Source organism: Mixophyes fleayi, chromosome 5, assembly GCF_038048845.1.
Source record: "Mixophyes fleayi isolate aMixFle1 chromosome 5, aMixFle1.hap1, whole genome shotgun sequence".
In the NCBI taxonomy this organism is placed as follows: Eukaryota; Metazoa; Chordata; class Amphibia; order Anura; family Limnodynastidae; genus Mixophyes; species Mixophyes fleayi.
In genome coordinates, this window is record NC_134406.1 from 110,750,247 (window position 1) to 110,771,390 (window position 21,144).

General features: G+C 40.1%; 1 protein-coding gene across 1 annotated transcript in view; it reads right to left on the bottom strand.

The window, feature by feature from the left end:
- Positions 1 to 21,144, bottom strand: part of SACM1L (SAC1 like phosphatidylinositide phosphatase) — a 76,900-nt gene that overhangs the window by 38,316 nt on the left and 17,440 nt on the right. The window contains exons 4-8 of the mRNA XM_075212676.1: positions 15,936 to 16,063; positions 15,614 to 15,763; positions 12,251 to 12,310; positions 11,167 to 11,200; positions 1,466 to 1,567 (exon numbers count right to left, since the gene is read on the bottom strand). Coding sequence (XP_075068777.1) covers positions 1,466 to 1,567; positions 11,167 to 11,200; positions 12,251 to 12,310; positions 15,614 to 15,763; positions 15,936 to 16,063 — 474 coding nt within the window. The remainder of the gene's footprint in view (positions 1 to 1,465; positions 1,568 to 11,166; positions 11,201 to 12,250; positions 12,311 to 15,613; positions 15,764 to 15,935; positions 16,064 to 21,144) is intronic.

Genomic DNA, 21,144 nt, shown 5'->3' on the forward strand with positions numbered 1-21,144 from the left:
TTGTGCCATCACAGTATAGTGCATTTCAGTAAGCCAGGAAATGCAGATTAGCACATAATGCTCAACATGATGGAATTTGGAAGAAAAGGCTGTGTGATCTACTGTGCACAGACTTCATAGTCATTACTAGTGTGTCCAAAAAAAGGTTAAATTATTGATAGAAAAGGATCACTGAGATTATAAGAGTTAAGATTTCCACAAAAAAAGGAAGATGGACTTCTAGGTAATGCCATTTAATGGCAGCCCTTTTGAGTCAATGCCACTTTAAACCAAGGTTAAATATTAATTCTACTCTCTATGAAGGTAGTTACATATTAGCATTATTTTTATTAAAATGGGTAAACCCTTAAAAGCTAATGTTCAAAGGAAACTAAAAAAATCCCCACAACAAAACAACCCCCTCCAAAAAATAAGCAGTAAACTTATGGATCATATTACATATACTCTATATGTTTTGTAATACGTTTGTGCCAGATTTTCAATGATGTCAATATCAATATACCCAATCAGTAGCAAGAATTGCATTCTCACTCAGTGTTAATATTTATGGTGGCATATTTAAATATCATTCTTGAATGATTTAGAAACTGCATGTATTTGTAACAAATAGAAATGAATACAGGTAGACATATGCAATGGACCCTTCAGAATTCCTACAATCATTTTGGCCAAAGTATTTTTCTAAATTCTAATAGACAGGGAATTGCATAAAGCAAATATCTATTTGCGTTGAAGAATGGGGCAAAATCACACCTGAGCAATGCATGCGACTAGTTTCTCCATACAGGAGGTGCCTTGAAGCTGTCATTACCAACAAAGTATTTTTTTAAAAGTATTAAATACATTTCAGGAAGCTTGTTCAATACTTTTTCCCTGCGTCATTTCACATAATTACACAACTTAAATTATGAACATCTATGGTTTGATTTCTTTTCATTTGTGGATTGCAAGGGTTGTTGCTGACATTTGGTGTAAATTTCATTACAATTGCCACATTAAATATATATTTATTTTTACATGAATGTTACTTACAGCACCTTAGCACATTTACCCCCATCCCAGGGCCCTTTGGAAAGTACAGTGGTTTAAACAAAAAAGTGATGACAAGCCATATGACCCGCATAACCTCGACTCAGGACTGACTGCTACAGGTTTTATACTACTCCTGGGTCCTGTTAGAAATGGTTATGCTTACAGCAAGTAACATAATTTAAATAGTTAACCAATATCTGATACTGTGATACACTGTAATGTGCTAACATACACTGCAAAAAGTCACTTTTTTGGGAGATCATCAAAAATTTCTGACAAAAGACGTGTGACCTAATGATTAATGAAGAACAATGCCCAATTTGTAAGAGGGTGGCGGAAAGGACTTGTTGCCAGAGCTCCCTTTGTGGGGTTCTGTAATGCATTATTTACATTCATATTAAGAGAGTGGCAAAAACAGACATTTTTACTATACCTCTAACATAATATCGTACACCTGCTCGGAAGCAGCTTCTTCTAGAGACAAGAATCCAATCAAAGTATTTTCCATTAATGGAACAGGAATGTATAGCAACAACTGGAAACAAGGTTAAGGAAAACATCATAAATTACATGTAAATATATTATGAAATGAATTAAAGTAAGATGAAATTGGATGGGAGTCGCGATGGCAATATTTAATTTGTAAGAAATAGTGAGGGAAGAATTGCTAACACACATGCTATTGTGATGTAATAGAGGTAACCTACAAGGCCTTCTTTCAAAACAGATTGGTTTTAACCAGTTGCGTGATCTGACTCACAGGGGTAATCCTCCTCTTCAACTCATTTAGTTTTAGAGGCCATGATCTTTTAGGGGAAATAAACACACATTATATATATATATATATATATATATATATATATATATATATATATATATATATATCTTTTTGCTACCCCTGCCGTTATTAGTCTTATTTTTGTAGGTCGTGATGTGCTTTTTATATATATATTTCCTCTGTGTCCTGTCTTCACTTTGTGATTTTTCCCTAATCTCAGTGAGCCTATACTTTCTCCCATGAGAAGCTCAATTACCATTTATAGAATATACAGATTTGTGAATCTGTTAAAATAATCTACATAAGGACTGATCTCCTTGTGTTATATTGGAAGGGTTCACCATTCCACAAAATAGTAGTTAAATCCATCTGTCTTATAAAATCAACAAAAAAATAATATTCAAATCTATCCCCAATAACCAGATAGGCCACAAATATATTGCATTTATTTGCATTGGACTTTACTGTATTTTATGAACTCCAATCAATGCAAACTTTAGAGTCTACATAAATCTAATTTCTCTGTGTGGTAAAACTACAGTTTTGATATAGATCATCAATTTGAATACAGTTCGTGTTTCAATAATAATTGTGGGAACTGTAGACAGTAGTGTAGTGCTTCTTATTGTGACAGATTGAAAAGGAACATTACTTCTTAATTATAATTGACGGCATAAAATTAAATAAAACTAATTGGGAATAAGGATTCTAGCTATGAAATTAACCCAAAGTTGGGACTAAAGTCACATATGACCAAGCAAAGCTCAAATGTTTGTTTGTTCCTACCTGGACAAAGGGAACTGTACCAAATTAGAACTATAGGGGGACAGGGAAGGCGCTAAATAATGTTGGCGTGATTCTTAAGTGATAAGGAAATAACAGGATGAGCTTTTGTGTTGGGGGAACTCAAATGGGGAGGGCTGGGAATAAATAAAGTAACCTTGGTAGAGCATTAATACGAGCCTATCCAAGTAGCGAGGTCAAAAGAAAATGTATGTACTTATGTTAAATCTCTCTTTCTCTGAATCCATCTGGGGAATACTGCTACCATGGGGTTGTATGAGGGTGCTTGGAATTGGCACTTAAATAGTTAAAACTAAACTTGTTGCTGACTCCTCCCCTCTGCAACCCCTGCTAGCCTCAGTGCATGACTAAAGCCAAAAGAGAGAAGACCAAACAACCAAGACCACAAAGCAGAAGAGCAAAAGAAAGGGAACGCAGTGTCCCCCAGATGGAATCAGAGAAAGAGATTTAACATAAGTACATAAATCTTCTTTTCTCAATCATCCACTCTGGGGGACACTGCTACCATAGGGACTTTCCAAAGTAGCCCCCTAAGGAATAGCCCGTCCCGCAAGAAACTGGGGCCAAACTCTGGGTCAGAAGATGCAAAAACATTAACCAGTGATAGAACTTGGTGACAGAGGACCAGGTGGCCGCCTGGCAAAGCTGATCTGCAGAAGCGCCATGGCGCACGGCCCAAGAGACTCCCACTGAACAAATGGAATGAGCAGTATTCCTTCCTGGCACAGGTCAGTTCGAGCTCACATAAGCATGCCTAATCATGGACTTAATCTAACGAGCAATAGTCTGCTTGGAGGCTGGCCAGCCACTCTTCTGGGAATCATAAAAAACAAAGAGGGAATCAATCTATCTACAAGACAAAGTTCTATTGACATAAACTCGCAAGGCCCTAACCTCATCTAAGGATGCAGGAGAAGAAAGCCCAAAGAGAACACTCCTTCCCTAAAAGCCGGGACCACAATGTCCTGATTAATATGGAATCCTGAAACAAGAGGTAAGAGGGAAGGAACAGTCCTAAGGACTGTCCTATCTTCATAGAACACCAAATAAGGAGCCCTACAGGACAAAGTACTCAGTTCGGACACCCTACGCGCAGCAGCTATGGTCAGCAAAAACAACACTTTCCATGTTAATAGCCTCAAATCAGTCGAACTCAGAGGTTCAAAAGGAGACTTCTGAAGAATCTCCAATACCAAATTTAAAACCTAGAGGTAAAACAATTGGTGGTTGAACTCGCAACACCCCCTGGAGAAAAGTTCAAACATCTGGAAGGACTGTGAGCAGACTTGCACAGAGAGTGCAAAAGGCCTGCCCCCTTTGGAGGATTGACCTCTGGAGACCGGGTTCCAACGAAAGGATCTCTGAAGGGAGCCAAACCTAGGAGTCCGCCATCTGGAGACATTCATTGGAAGAAAAGTACTTTTCCTCCCAGTCGCCTGACTAATCATGTTATTCAGTTCTGGGCAAAGAGCACCAACTCGGAACAAGGCAGGGCTTCCAGAGTCTGCTTGGACTCCACGTCTGCGTCCCAGGACCGAAGTCAGACGATTCTCCTGGCCGTTACCCCTGCAACACATACTGCGGAAGAGATGAACAGAAGCTATTTATCTGAAGCGGTTCAGAATGCAGATGCTTCAAGTGCAGAGCTAAAGGAAGTAGCTCTGGATCTTGCAAGCCTGCAGCCAGTTATTCTGCCCAAGATTCCATAGTGCTAGCAACCCATGCAGAAGAAAAACATGTGTCTAAATGAGGTACCAGCAGCGGAAAAAATAATCTTGAGACAACCCTCTACCTATCAGTCTGCGGTGGTCCTGGAGGACCGCTGAGCTCGAAACCTGCAAGGTTGTATGACGGGCCACTGGAGTGTCCACTTCGGGGTACCTGTTACCAGTGTGCCGCTTCATATTCTGGCAAAGGATAGAGATGAGCAAACCTACAAGGAATGGAAAATTTTCTATCCGGTTGCTTACGAGCAGATTCTGCTATATCCGTGAGCTCTGCAGAGGGAGCAAAACACACTGTCTTGGGCTTTTTTAGTTTAAACAGCCCCTGGACAGAAGAATCAGGCAGTGACAAAAATGTGTAAGGATCGTTGCCGCTTGAGCCTAGGTGCCAAAATCCTAGGCGAATCTAGAAACCTATTCAAGCGGTCTAACAGCTTTCCCAGGGAAGAGAACCAGGTGGTTCCCCTTGAGAACACTGAGGGAAATAGGGAAGACATCTGAGCCATGTCTCCCCCAGCCACCTCCGTAACTGTCGCCATAGCCTCTGCCGAGGCAATTGAAGCGTAAACCTGTAGGAGTACATACAGCCATGATTGCAGAGTCTGCTTGTCTGTTGATAAGCTGAGCTAGCATCAACACTGACTGTGCCAGCGAGGAGACCCACACTGGTTCCTCTACTATCACCGTGGCATTCCCCAGTGCCTGCACTTCATCATCATCATCATCAACGTTTGTTTATATAGCGCCAGCAGATTCCGTAGCGCTTTACAATTGGGAACAAACATTCATAAGACAATACTGGGTAAAACATACAGACAGAGAGGTAAGAGAACCCTGCTCGCAAGCTTACAATCTATAGGATAATGGGAGTTTGAAACACAAGGGCATGTGCTACATCATATTGCACAATGGACCAGCTAGAACGCAAAGCACTTCACTAGCCTCTACTTCACCCTGCGCACAAATAGGCCCCCTGATCCTGCTGACTCACAGGAAGTTTGGCAGCTCTCTTTGAACAGGTATAACATTTAACCCGTGCGCTTTTCCCTTTGTCACACATAAGGAAAGAATTATATATAATCCTTCTATTTTTTTTTTTAAGGAAAAAAAAATCAGAAAAACAGGCAGACACACAATAGAGCAGATAGATAGTACAATTTCTTATTTTGACCCCAGCTAATGCCCCAAACAGAGAGAGAACCCAGAAACTCAGTTAAAGCCAAGTGTGTATAATTATATATATATATATATATATATATATATATATATATATATATATTTATATTAGACACGAGGGTGTGCTCAATTCAAAATGAACCAAAAATTTAAAAGCTCTGCATAGTCCATAATTCAAAGAGCAAAATCCATAGCTGTTGAATAAATGAACAGACCAGCAATAAGAGAAATACAAAATAGTAAGATGCAACACAATAGTATGCCCTGCCCAATGATCGTTTCAGCGAGGTTCCTTTCATTAGGGTCCCCTGATCCTTTTCCAACATGTGAGGGGGGGGAGTCTCTGTGACCTCACTCCCAACATAGTTCAACCATTCACTTCTCCCGGCCTAACCGCGATGCTCAGCGAGCAACAGTGAATACAGCGCTCGCTCGCTGTAACTATGCTAAAGAGCGGGTCCCCCTACTCCTGTGATACTTCAGGAAAAACTTTAGGAAAAAAGAGAATGTCTCCGTCTCCCGAGCTACAGATATAAGCGCTGTCCGGCAGCACTTACATCTCCCCAATACTAGAATACATCCACGGGAAAAAATAAAATAAGACTAAAGTAGCTGGCAGCAAGTACTGCAGAGCAGTACTAAAGCAACCCAACTTCTTGGGAAATTAAACTAAACTAAGGATAGCAGGGGTCGCAGAGGGGAGGAGTCAGCAGCAAGTTTAGTTTTAACTAAGTGCCAACTCAATGTGCCCTCATATAACCCAATGGTAGAAGTGGATGATTAAGAAATTTAATTTTGCAAATAACTGTGGAAAGTTTGCTTGCAAAAGCTGCTTATAATGCTTAACAAGGATTATTCCAAGGTACTTAGTTTTACCAGGCTAGCCATCTAAAAGTCAACTTTTTTTTTATCAGAGTTGGATTCATAAATGATGAGCTATGATGATGTGGGGAATCAGATTTAAGTGGGTAGCCAATTATTTTGTGTACCTTTAAGTCAACATTTTGTACAGATATGGGTCTAAAGCTGCTGCAGAGAGCTGGGCTACATCCAGGTTTTGGGATAACAATAATGTTTGCTCTAGTTGCAAGTCAAAACATGCCACCCTCTAGAACAGCATTAAATAAGTCTAGATTTGTTAGTGTACGTACAGTGCATCCGGAAAGTATTCATTTTGTTTCACTTTTTCCACATTTTGCTATGTTACAGCCTTATTCCAAAATGTAATAAATTCCTTTTTTCCCTCAAAATTCAACACACAATACCCCATAATGACAGCGTGAATTTTTTTTATTTTAGATTTTTGCAAATTTATTAAAAATAAAAAACTAAGAAATCACATGCACATAAGTATTTACAGACTTTGCTGATGCATCTTTGGCAGCAATTTACAGCCTCAAGTCTTTTTGAATATGACGCCACAAGCTTGGCACACCTATCTTTGGGCAGTTTCGCTCCCCTTCCTCTTTACAGTACCTCTCAAGCTCCATCAGGTTGGATAGGAAGCGTCCATGCACAGCCATTTTCAGATCTCTCCAGAGATGTTCAATCGGATTCAAGTCCCGAGCTCTGGCAGGGTCACTAAAGGACATTCACAGAGTTGTCCTGAAGCCACTCCTTTGATATCTTGGCTGTGTGCTTAGGGTCGTTGTCCTGCTGACTAGTCTCCCAATTCCTGCCACTGAAAAACCATCCCCACAGCATGAAGTCGCCACCAGCATGCTTCACTGTAGGGATGGTATTGGCCTGGTGATGAGCGGTGCCTGGTTTCCTCCAAACATGACGCCGTGCATTCACGCCAAAGAGTCATCAGACCAGAGAATTTTGTTTCTCATGGTCAGAGTGTCCTTCAGGTGCATTTTGGCAAACTTCAGATGGGCTGCCATGCGCTTTTTACTAAGGAGTGGCTTCCGTCTGGCCACTCTACCATACAGGCCTGATTGATGGATTGCTGCAGAGATGGTTTTCCTTCTGGAAGGTTCTCCTCTCTCCACAGAGGAATGCTGTAGCTCTGATGGAGTGACCATCGGGTTCTTACTCGCCTCCCTGACTAGGGCCCTTCTTCCCTGATCACTCAGTTTAGACGGCCGGCCAGCTGGTGGTTCCGAACTTCTTTAATTTACGGATGATGGAGGCCACTGTGCTCATTGGGACCTTCAAAGAAGCAGATACTTTTCTGTACCCTTCCCCAGATTTGTGTCTCAAAACAATCCTGTCTCGGAGGTCTACAGACAATTCCTTTGACTTTATGCTTGGTTTGTGCTTGGACATGCACTGTCAAGTGAGACCTTATATAGACAGTTGTATGCCTCTGCAAATAATGTCCAATTTACCACAGGTGGACTCCAATTAAGCTGTAGGAACATCTCAAGGATGAATCAGTGGAAACAGGATGCACCTGAGCTCAATTTTGAGCTTCATGGCAAATACTTAAGTACATGTGATTTCTTAGTTTTTTATTTTTAATAAATTTGCAAAAATCTCAAAAAAAACGTTTTCACGTTGTCATTATGGGGTAATGTGTGTAGAATTTTGAGGGAAAAAAGGTGAGTATTTTGATATGAGATTTGAGATGGATGATGGGAAAGTGTTGTTGAGGGCTTTGTAGGTAAAAGTGAGTTTATGTGGGAGATGATGAGAGAATGGATAAGAGCTTTGGTAGCATGTTGAATAACCAAAAGGTGTATTTTGGTAATGTTTGTAAGGTGGAATCGACAGAACTGGGAAAGAGTCTGGATGTGAGACATAAAGCAGAGGGTGGAGTCAAGTGTGATACCAAGGCAGCAGGCTTGAGAGACTGAGGAAATTGTGGTATTATTGACAGTGAGGGAGATTTGTGGGAGGAGGGAAGAGAATAAGCTCTGCTTTAGGTGGCGTTGGGACATCCATGTGGAGATAGCTGACAGACAGTTGGTTACACAAGATAGTACAGAAAGGGAGAGGTTAGGGGAAGAGAAATAGATTTGGGCGTCATAAGCATAGAGGTGGTACTGGAGGCCGAATGAGTGAATTAGTGCCCCAAGAGAAGAGGTGTACAATGAAAAAAAGTAAAGGACCAACAACAGAGCCTTGTGGGACCCCAACATTTAGTGAGAGTGGAGCAGAGGAAGTACCAGAGGCAGAAACACTAAAGGAGCGGTTCAATAGGTAGGAAGTGAACCAGGAAAAAACGGTCATGAAGGTCAAAGGAGAGAAGGCAGTGTAGGAGAAGAGGGTGATCAAAAGTGTCAAAAGCAGCAGAAAGGTCTGGGAAAATGGAGTATGGAGAATGACTTCAGACTTCACAGCAAGTTGAACATCGATCACTCGTGAGAGCAGTTTTAGTGAAATGTTGGGGACAGAAGGCTGATTGCAGAGAGTCAAGAATTTAGTGCGAGGAGAGAAAGTGAGGGAGGCATTTGTACACTAATCGCTCAAGTAGTTTGGAGGCAAAGAGGAGGAGAGAAATAGGGTGGTAGTTAGAGAGAGAGACTGAATCGAGAGATGGTTTCTTTAGAATTTGTGATATGAGAGCATGTTTATAGGAGGATGGAAATGTGCCAGTGGAGAGAGACAGGTTGAAAAGGTGAGTTAGACGTGGGTATGCAGTGGAGGAGAGTAAGTGGAGAAGTTGGGATACAATAGGGTGGACAGGTTGTAGGGTGAGATGAGGAGATGAATGTAGACACTTAGGGCTAGATTTACTAAACTGCGGGTTTGAAAAAGTGGAGATGTTGCCTATAGCAACCAATCAGATTCTAGTTGTAATTTTGTAGAAGGTACTAAATAAATGAAAGCTAAAATCTGATTGGTTGCTATAGGCAACATCCCCACTTTTTCAAACCCGCAGCTAGTAAATCTAGCCCTTAGTCTTCAATTACTGGATAGAATGAATTAAGGGTGGATTGTGGAGTATAGGTGAAGGTGGGTATGGTGGGTGGAGTGTGTGAAATTTGGCATGAGGAAATATCTTGTCGATTGGAGTCGAAGTGGCAATGTGAGTTAGAAGACTGGGTGGATATTAGAGATTTGATAAATGTTTGGCAATTGAAAGGGCAGTGCTGCAAGATGAAAGGACGAATTTATAGTGAGAAAATCAGGATAGGAACAAGATTTCCTTCAGTGGCACTCTGCAGTGCTTTTTGCAGGTAGCGGGTCTGTTTGGTGTGCCATGGTTGGAGTTTTGGATCGTTGGAGACTGTATGCAGTATCTGGAGCTGCATGGTCTACAGCTGAAGTAAGTTTTTTGATGTAGAAATATGCGGCCTAATTAGGGCAGGACAATGCGGACATAGGAGACAATAATTGTTTTAGTGAAGATGAGAAGTGAATTGAGTTAAGGTTGCTTAGGTGTCTTGTGGATTTGGGTGCAGGAGGAAGGGCATGAGGTAAGATGAGGCTGAAGGAAAAGAGGTTGTGGTGAAAGAGTGGGAACATTAAGTTGGTGAAACTAGAGATGGAGCAGTAGCTGGAGAAGACAAGGTCAAGGGAGTGTCCATCAAAGTGGAAGAAGAAATGCACTGGGAGAGACTAAACGAGGAAGTGAAAGAAGTTTAGCGGTAGAAGAGACACTGGGGTTATCAATCGGAATGTTGAAATGGCCAAGCATGAGAGTAGGCAGGTCAAAGGATAACAAATAAGTAAGTCAAGCTGCAAAGTAAAATAAATAACAGCAACACGAAGGTGAAGAGGATAAAATAGACAGATAGTGTATACTTCAAAAGAAGAGAATGAGAGTAAAGATTGAGAGGGTATGACTTGGAAGGTGCAATTTGGAGAAAGTAGAATGTCTAACTCCACCACCTTGTCTGTTTCCGGGTCTGGGGAAAAGTTCCCCATAGGAGAGAGCTGCAGGGGAAGTAATGTCAGAGGAAGTGAGCCAAGTTTCTGTAATATACAGGAGGTGGAGGGATTTAGAAATTAATAGATCATGAATGGATGCAAGTTTGTTAAAAACAGACCTGGCGTTCCATAGTGCACAAGAGAAGGGAAGATATGTCGATAAGGTTGGTAGGATTGCAAGTACGAGGTGGACGAAAGGTTTGGGAAGGAAAGAGGAGCGTAAACAGAGAGTGGGCACTGTACGGGGTCCAGGGTTAGACGCGATGTCACCAGCAACCACAAGAAGGAACAGGGTGAGGAAGATGACATGCGAGAAGGATTTGTGGTTGTGAGGTCTATTTTTATTTATGTAAGCAGGTAAGTGTGGTGGGTGTAGAAGACAAAACAGTTTATGTGAGAAGAATAGTGAGGAGGGAAGGAGTGAAGGGGAAATTATAATAGGGGAGGGAGAAATAGTATGAGAGAAAGAAGGGGAATTTGAAGGGAGGTGTGGCGATAGTAAATAAGGGAGAGTGTAAATTGAGTAGGTGCATGATGGAGAGATGCAATATGTGAATGAATGCGTTTTAACAGGGGTAGGTAATGAGAGAGTGGAAAGGAACAATTGATTCATCTGGTGCAGGGCAATGGATAAGGCGAAGGATAATTTACCGCCCCATGGCAGGGGGTTCTTGCAGCAATCAAATGAATGCAGATACTTCGTTATTTTACAATATAAAACCTACCTGATTAAATTGTAGCATACGTTCCCTTAAAATAGCTAAAAAGGCATGAGAATGTAAAGGCGTTTTATCATATTTAGCGTTGACTGACAATATTTTAAAAGGATACATCCATGAATGACTGGAATAGCAAATTTCTGAATCTGCAAATAAAGTTAGAAAACAAAAGTGTTTCTTTGTCAAATTTGTACCAGGACAAGGTCATAGGTTTCATTCTCTGCATTTAAGGGTCACTTAATAAGTTTAATTCAACATTACAAAAGATACAATTTGCTTTATTTAGAAGTTTATTTCAAAAGATTCTCAAAAATGTGTGTTAATCTTTGTCCACATAGTCTGTTTTTTTCTCCTTTATGATGTGTTATAAGCATTAACAAGCTGAGGACTCCCTCCTCCAAGAAAATGGATTACAGCATTTACATACAACACTGCGCTGCATTTGTATACAATACATTTTAATGCTGTCTATAGACCAGGGGCAGATCTGGAGATGGGCAATTGGGGCAATATCCCCCCCCAGCAAACTGCCAACTCAAGACACAATGGGACAATGCATCGCGCCCTCCTCCCCACTGACTTTCGGGTGTGACGTCATCATGTCCCTACGCTCTCAGCAAGGAGCTGACAGAAAAGACGGAAACAGAAGAAAAGAAAGTCATAGGAAGGTAAGCAAATAATGGTGCGATGAAGGGGGCAGCAGTGTGATGAAGGGGGCAGACATAACTAGTTATTTGCTGCTCTAATTGTTGTGATTATATAGCTATATAGTGTTTTACGAAAAATACCCCATAGAGGTGCAAGGAAAAATAAGTGGCGATTCCTACCCTAAATGCCAGCAACGTGCGCAGCTACTAGTATAAGAATTTTTGGTTATATATCATCTCCTTTATTAATTATCAAATAATAACTAAACAAATTTAGATAATAAAGGGGATTTCAAAGTTATCTACATGCTTTTAACAACTTTTGTTTGCTAAAGAAATTAAACGATTTTTAAAACTGTTTCAGTGGAAAACAAATTTTTGGATAATATCATCAGGTGCAGTGGAAGATTCATGGAGCTCTATTTTCACCATCCATTATGTGGTCAAGCACACTCCTAATTAGTCAGAAAATTAATAAATGCCCACAACCTAAATTTGTATTGTTATGACCAACATGCTTTATGATCAAATATGAAAACAATTTGCTACCTCGGGTTGAGCAGAAAATTCTCTGAGTAAATGACCATTCCAAACAAATCTCTGATCGGCCTGAAAAACACACAAATTCATTGTTAGTTTTATAAATATACACATTAATAGTTCCAAAAAGATATATAAATCAAAATTTTCACTAATAATTGAATGGATTTAACAGGGAGGTATATGCTTCATTTGAAATTCTACATTTTCTATAAGAATTTCTTCCAAGAAAACTTGGATCTCTTACCAAAAGAAATTTATTGTATACACTGACTAGCAATAATGCCCCCAATTACTTTTACTTTATCATAACAATACCATCTAGACCAGGCCTGTCCAACCTGCGGCCCTCCAGGTGTTGTGAAACTACAAGCCCCAGCATGCTTTGCCAGTAGACAACCTGTTGATAGCTGGGAGGGCATGCTGGGACTTGTAGTTTCACAACATCTGGAGGGCCGCAGGTTGGACAGGCCTGATCTAGACTGAATACTTTAGATCTGTATATGATGTTTATCTATTAGGCTGTGGGTGTGTATTGCATGAAATGTCAACTAAAAAATAGAACCCGATGCAAAATAAAAATCTGTAGCACCTACATTGCATTCCATTTAGAAGTCAGTAAATTAAATGTGACAAAGACCTACATGCATTTTAGTAATTATTTCTCCAATATTAATCATGGGTAAAAGCAAAAAATTAAATCTACTAAAGCAGTAACAAATTTAAAAAAAAAAAAAAGGAAGAAGAAAATTTCTTTAGAGGCAAGATATTGATTGGATTGTTGTTTGTGCTAGGGTGTTAAGAGTTATTTCTCTATATCAAAAAAAGATGAGCAATTTCCACAGGATTTGTTATATTAATTAATATAAAGAAAAAAAATAGCACTAATTCCATCTATAATTTTTTATTCTGTTTTAATTGGCCTTCCTTGGCCTAGACCTAAGGCAGTTGCCTCCATTGCCCTACCTTTCAGCTGGTCCTAATGTAACTGTACATGTTGAATCAACAGAATTGAATAACGACATTTTGCAAAAATACGGAATAGCACGAGAAAAACCATGAGGAATATAAAAATTATTTTTTATAGGGCAGAACTACCCATCCGTGCAATAATTTGCCTGCTGGCCATCTCATGTCTTGTGATATTAAGTACAAAGAATTCTAAGGGATTTACCATCCCAAACAAATTCACAAACCAGTTATTGTAGGTTAATGAAATATCTGGGAGGGATATTAATAGGGAGTGTTTAGAGGAGATATGAACTTTGGGTAAAGTATTCATCTTAATAATATTAATCCTCCGAGGCCAGGGGAAACCATGAGAAATTAGTGGAGTAAAATTTGTCTTAAACAGATCTGAAAGGCTTTTTTGTCAGTAACAACCCTAGGATGTGATGTGATTTGGGTGCTAGATGAAGGGGGAAAGCACTGTGGATCCCAGTAACGTCGTTGGTGGAATTTAAAATTTGAAAGCCACAGACTGAACAACAATTACTTTGAAGTTAGAATTTCTGAAATTTGGCCAATTCTCCAACATCAAATTAATGAGAGCGATCACTGGTTTGGTGATATTTTCCAATAGGTCATCTACAATTAATGCCAACACTGCTCCTCACACAACTACCCAATCATCTGTTTCACATCCCCATTTCTCTTTAGCCGTTAATGGCCTCTGTACCCACCTATATGAACGTCCAGTATATTAATGAATATATCCGCCTTCCATTACTTGATTAGATTTATGAAACCTTATGCTTTTCTGATGGTAGTACTAGCTTAGATTAGGATTACCAGTGTTTTGTTTTGGTGTATGGTTAATGTAATTGCAAAATGTTAATAAATACACTAAAATAAAGCAATAAAATGTTGTCCTTGACAGTGATCCATGAAATCACGGTGGCATAGTGATTAGCATTTCTGCCTCCAAGCACTGGGGTCATGATTATCTGGGTGGTGTTTGTATGATCTCCTCGTGTTTGTGTGGATTTCTCTGGGTGCTCCGGTTTCTGCCAAACTCCAAAAACAAAGTGGTAAGTTAATTGACTGATGACAAAATTAACCCTTGTGTCAATCTGTTGGCATGTGTCTGTACTACGGTAGCTAGACTGTAAGCTCCAATGGGCAGGACAAACATTCTCTGTACAGCACTGTGTATTTTGTGGTGCTATACAAATGATGATGAAATAATTACTATACTTCCTTGCTCTGGAATGGAATAAAAAAAACAAACAAAAAAAAAACCACAAAATCATACACAAAAAAACAACAACCCACCGTAAAAGATAATGGTCATGTTATGCGTTAAATAACTAGAAAAGGTCAATTTCTCTGTTCCAAACACTATTAATTTGTATCCATAAATATATATTTCCGATGTGTCAAGGTCTGGTGCAGGGTATATATATCCAATGTCAGTCATGTCCCATGTGCCTAATTATTCCATGTTTTTTCACTAAATTTTCGGTTGTATACCTTATTACAATGCCTCAGAAATTGTGCCAAATGGATTAGGCACAGGCATTTTTAAATAAGACACATACAACTATTAATATTCAAAGTATGAGTAATGCTTTACTGACCTTTTGCCAACAGAAAAAGGCATTACTATCAGCATGAAATGAGTACTATCTTTGGATGGCGCTGTTATTGAAACTATTTTATAGCTTATTTTGCAGAATATATTGTGTGCGACAAAGTAGGTGTCTTATCAATTATGGTTATATGGGGTACAGAGTCATACAAGTCTGGTGTTCACACTTGCACAGGTACCAATATAATTTTAAATGCACAGTTAATATACACAACTTACCTAAGGACACGTGCAAGTATGTATGCATTTTGAGTTTTCAAGTGAAGGGAACAAAAATGCATTAAAAAAAGTTTGTGTTTTCTTTTTGTTCTGATTTTGAATACATATTATTTAAGGCATACAAATATTTTGTATACACATTTGATTCCTTTTGCATCACCAGACAGGCAATGTCTTACATAGAAAGTATAAGAAAGTATTATTTTGTATATAAAAAAAATATACAAAATAATGCCTTACTGAATTGGGAGATTACTAATATATAAACAAATAATCCAACGTATTAGGACCATGCATGAGAGAGTTTACACTTATACTGTAAGTTTTCTCAATTATTCATGTTACAGTGAAGTTGGATGAAACATTTGTAAGGTTGTTTTTTTTGTTTTTTCTTTTTTAAATGCGTAAGAAATGAGAATTGCTGATATACTGTAAAGGAATGCATGCATATATTTTGATGTAGACAGCCATCATATTTGCATGCATATTAAGTATTAAAAGGTAAATATTGATATTATGTATTATTTACATACACTTTTGTAAGTATTTGTTATTTCTCTTACCCTTTCCAGTAGGCTCATCTCTTGGAATTCAGGACTTGTGTTGGACAATCTCTGGAGGGTATGGGTAAGATCATAAGAGGTGGAAAAGTAAAATCCATCAACGCTGAGTATATGGCTGATCATGGAAAGGAAGGCCTTATTATCCTGCAACTGATTAAACAACCACTGTTGGCATTTAGCATGTATTGTCAGAAATTTAAGTACAAAAAATCCTCCACAGAACAAGTTCTCTGTTTCTTCTATTGCAATAATTTAATTTATGTCAAATAATTATAACATACCCACTACTCATATACATGTATTAATTGCTGCAAAAACTCACCTGAGTATCAGTTAAATGTAAAATTGTCCTTTTATAGGAAATTATGTCAAAATCTGTTGCTTTCCAAATGGAATGATTAAGAAGATCTCCTACTTTCTTCTTTCGAGTAATGACAATCAGATACATTCCTAGTAAATAAAATTGGAGAAATTCATTCAATATGCTTATTGTATAAAACTGGTGAATTGCAATTAAAACCCAAAACAAAATATAAAATAAAAATAAACTAGATGGACTTACACAAACAAAATTAATGATTAAATGAAATAGTCTAGATTTGGAAACCTCCACCTCTTTATGGTCTGTTCTCCTCATACATGTGCTTTGATGGCAAGGTAAAAAGTACAGTTTTTCCTGATATAATTAAGATCAAGATTGTTAATTAGCTGAAACTAAGGATGCATCAAATTCAAGAATCAGTTCAGGTTTAGGAGTTTTTAAACAAAAAATCTTGGGGAATGTTCAAACAGAAACTTTCCCTGTGGTTTTAATGGCGACTTGAAGGCTGCCAAAACAGCCTTCAAGATACCTTCAAAAAGTAATCTACATCACAAATAAACTGCAATACTGATTTTTCTTCTAAAAACTGTTTGTGTGCACTTTTAAATGCTAAAGATGGAAGTATGAGCATGGGAAATGAAGTAGTAATTTTAAACACTGCACACTTTTTGCTAAAACAAGAATTATCTATTTGATAGGGTATCCAAGTTAATTTTCTGTTGTTGCTTTTTTTAATTTTTTTATCGTGACGTAAAGGGTTCTCTCTCAGTAGCATTTTTAAATAATTTTTTTTGGGGTATTATAGACTAAATTAGACAAAAAAAATATACCGGTAGGTAAATAAAAAAAAAGAAAAAAGTGTGAATCTATTTATGATTATTTTCATGAAATTAGAAACTATCCTAGAAATATATGTTAACAGATATTATCCATTGCTACCCTTTATTTTGATAACTAACATGTATAGCTAACTTTAGATTAAGTAAAGTTATAAAAGGAATTCTTATTTATTTATTTTTATTTATTTCTAAATAAGTCAGCTCCAGTTAGCAGTTATAAAATACATTGCTTGCTTAAGCTATAACAGTTAATTTGGGGATTCTTAAACCTAGTAAATTTCACTTATGCAATAGTAATCATATGGATCCAGAATGTAGAACTACCAGTTCCAGTAGTTGCTGCATAACATTCTATTATTGAGTGATTGTCATGAGCAATTAGAAACATGAAGCCTACTTAGAAAAACAAAACAGCGGCTCAGCCTATTCATTTGTAGAATGCAAATAATGGCTAGAATAAAGTTAAATGAAAGCACAATATTTTGTAACAGGATTCAGCTAAAATCTAAGATGCATCTCCAATTGATACATTTCCCAATTTCATACAATAGGGCTTCTAAAGTAATCAGTTATTTATCTGTCTAAACACAAGAACTTTGAGCAAAGATAGGGACAATCACTTCCTGATTTAAATGAAAATGGAAAACAACTTTAGGGACAAATGAGGGCTTAGAGTGAAGCACCGCCCTGTCTTCATGAAAAAAAAAAAAAAAAAAAAAAAAGGGGGGGGGGGGGAGAACAAGATAAGGCCCCCAACTCAGAAACTCAGCGTGCTGAAGACACCGGCAAAGGAAAAGCCACCTTCCAGGTAAGGAAACGAAACTCCACTGACTGTAAAGGCTCAAAAGGATCTTTAATCAAGGCCTGTAGAACCAAATTCAAGTCCCGCGGTTCGACGAGATGAACAAAAGAAGGCAAAATATGAAGCGCCCCCTGTAAGTATGAACTTCCAGGAGAGGGGCCAGTTAACGCTGGAAATAAATGGACAATGCTGAAACCTGCGATTTCAACAAGGCCAAGCGCAACACCTTGTCCAAACCAGCTTGAAGAAAGGCCAGCAACCTAGAGAGTTTGAAACGGGAAGTGTGAAAGTAATTTGATAAGGTTACCATGTTCTGTAATAATTGGCTGCCAATTAAGGCTTCCTGGCCTTGATCATGGACTTATCTACCCTAGTTGAAAAACCCTTGGCCTTCAGAATCATGGTCTCAATAGCCATGCCGTTAAAGTCAGCCGACCTAACGAATGGCACCGAAGGGAACCCTGAGTGATTAAGTTTGCCTGAGAGGTAGGCTTAAAGGGGGTTCTACTACAATTTGTAGTCTGAGTACCAGGCTAGGCGTGGCCAATCTGAAGCCACTAGGATGGCCTTCACCCGTTCCCTATTCAGTTTCTTGAGAGCCTTCGGGATCAGAGGAAGGGAAGGGAATAAGTAAACTAGGTGAAACCGCTAAGGAATCACTAGAACATCCACGAATCCTGCCGAGGAAACACCTTGAATTTCAACCACAAAGCCATCAGATCTATTTCTGGACAACCCCAGCGTGGAACCAGGTGATTTCCGGATAAAGACGACTTCCGGGTGAAGGTACCAGTCTCCCGGATGAACTGAGATAATCAGTTCAGCTGAGATAATCGGCCTCCCAGTTGTCTATACTTGGAATGAATATTGCCAATATAATTGGAATGTGTTTCTCTGCTCACAGCATTATCCTGGTCACTTCGCTCATGGTCCTGGCACTGCCCGTGCATCCCTAATGAGTGAGGTACGCTACTGCCGTCGCATTGTCCGACTGGACTCTGATCGGCATTGCGCACAAAAACAACTGAGCCTGTACCACTTGCACTGTATATAGCTCGTAGCTCCAACATGTTTATGAGAAGAGCTGACTCCAGTGGGTCCCACAGACCCTGGAATCTGAGGGTTGAAATGAAGCCCCCCCAACCTGACACACTTGACACTTGCGTCTGTGGTGACAACCGTCCATTCCCAGGTCTGAAGAGATCATCCCTGGGAGAGATGAGACCTGAGCAGCCACCAAGTGAGGGACAGGTGGACCTGAGATGATAGAATGATCACCTGCCCGTCCAGATGTAAGTGAGAGCATGACCCCTTGCGCAGAATTTTCCACTGCAGAGACCACAAATAGAACAGAGAATAAGGCACTGCTTCGAAGACTGACACCATTGTCCCAAGCAGCGTCATGCATCTTAGCAAGGACACTTGACACTTGCTTAAGAGGTCTCTGATCTTGGACTGGAGTAATAGGATTTTGACTTCCGGGAGGAACACTCTCTGACACCTGGTGTTGAAATCTAACCCTAGAAACCGCATCTTCTGTGATGAGGTTAAAGGTGACTTTGGCAGGTTGATTATCCAACCATGCTTTTCTAGGAAGAATCTGGTCAATTGAATGTATTGTGACAGGATCCGAGCCGATGGAGCCTTCAACAGAAGGTCGTCCAAGTAAGGAATTATCATGACACCCTGGGAGCGGACAAGGGCCGCCATTACTGCCATCACCTTTGTAAAAAAAAACCTCAGAGCTGTCGCTAGTCCAAAGGATAACTCCTTTAATTGGAAAGGATTTTCCTTTACTGCAAAGTGTACGAAGCACTGATGGCCCTGCAAAATGGGAATGTGCAAGTAAGCGCCCCTTATATCTAGGAAAGCTAAAAACTCTCCCTGCTCCATGGCCACAATCACTGACCTGAGAGACTCCATCTGGAATCCCCTGACTGTGACCTGTAAATTTAAGGTCTTTAAATTTAATATAGGTCTGAATGAGGCGACCGGCTTTGGGACTAGAAAAAGGTTTGATTAAACCCCAAACCTCTTTCCGGTGGTGGAACTGGGGTGATGACTCCCGCGTCCAGCAAGTTCTGAATTGCTATTTGCAGGGCTTTGCGCCAAATACTGCAGACTGGAAGCCCCATGGTAAAAACCAGCAACGAGGAAACTGAGGCAAGTCTATGACGTACCCCATTGTGACAATGGCTCCATAGGTCTAATGATGAAACCAGCCACCTGTCCCGAAAAAGCAGAAGACATGCCCGCATCACAGCTATGTCTGGAGGTCACGTCATGCTGACGCCGACTGTCGGCTTAGGATGTCCCCTACATCAGGGACCCTGGCTAATACGGAACTTGCCCCTAGCAGGGGCATTTCACTGGGCCCTAGCAGAGGATCCTCTGGAAGGGCCGAAAGGATCGAAACCTAGGCTGTCTAGGCCTGGTCTGGCAAAAATGGGCTTTTACCTCCCGTAGCTTCCGAAATGAGCTGGTCTAATCTAGCTCCAAAGAGGGAGATGCCATCAAAAGGAACCGGCTCCGCGGTGTGTTTGGAATCCGTGTCCACGGACCAAGATTGCAACCATAGAGAACATCTTGCTGCTATGACTAATGCCGAGAGCTTAGCTGCGAAAAAATTGACAACCAATGAAGCCTGCTCTACAAACCCCTGAAGCCTCTCTAATATGATCGGAGAGCACCATTAATTCGCCACTAGGGGCTCCATCTCGGAGACCTTTTGACAACTGCTCTGCCCATGCTTGGATAGCCTTATTGACCCAGGCCATGGACATGGCCGGCCTGAAAATACTACCAGCTGCTTTGTAAGCCGACCTGAGCAAACAAACAAAACAAAATCAAATTTTTTTGTCTGTGGCATCTTTGAGGGAAATTACGCTCTCAACTGGTAAAGTGGTTGTTCTAGTCAACCTGGATATGGGAGGGTCCACCCTTGGAAGTGCCTCCCATTTGTGACAATCTTCAGCTGGAAGAGTGTAGAGAGCTTTAAATTTCCCTGGCCTGCTAAAACGCTGATCAGTATTTTTCCAGTCACCTGAAATGATTTCCATTAACTGAGGCGATGGAAGAAAGGAAATCAGTTGTTTCATCTATCTTTTAAACAGAAAAAAAACAGCTTCCAGGGATACCTCTGGGTTGGTGAAGGCTAAAGTCTGGCGCACTCCTAACATCAGGTCCTCAATCCCCTGCACTGTGGATTTATCTTCCACACTAGCCGAATCCTCCTCCCCAGAATATCGGTGAACCTCGCCTCTGATGAAACCTCTGAAGTGGACATTAAATCCCTAGCTTCCCGAGAGGCCTGATGCTTATGAGACTGTCTCCTAGCCGCATTCAGTAAGCGTTCCAGTGAGGAAGTAGCCGCAACTAAACCATGGGCCGAAACTGCAAGAGATTGTGCTAAAGATGATTCTACTTGGGACGCCCCTGAAGTGGACTGTCCGGACTGTGTATCTGACTGGTGTAGCGCAGAAACAGAAGTAGAAAGTTGACCTACCTCACGGTGAGAAATTACCCTTGTGAGCTCTGCTAATGTCGAAGTCAAAGGATGCAGTCAAGC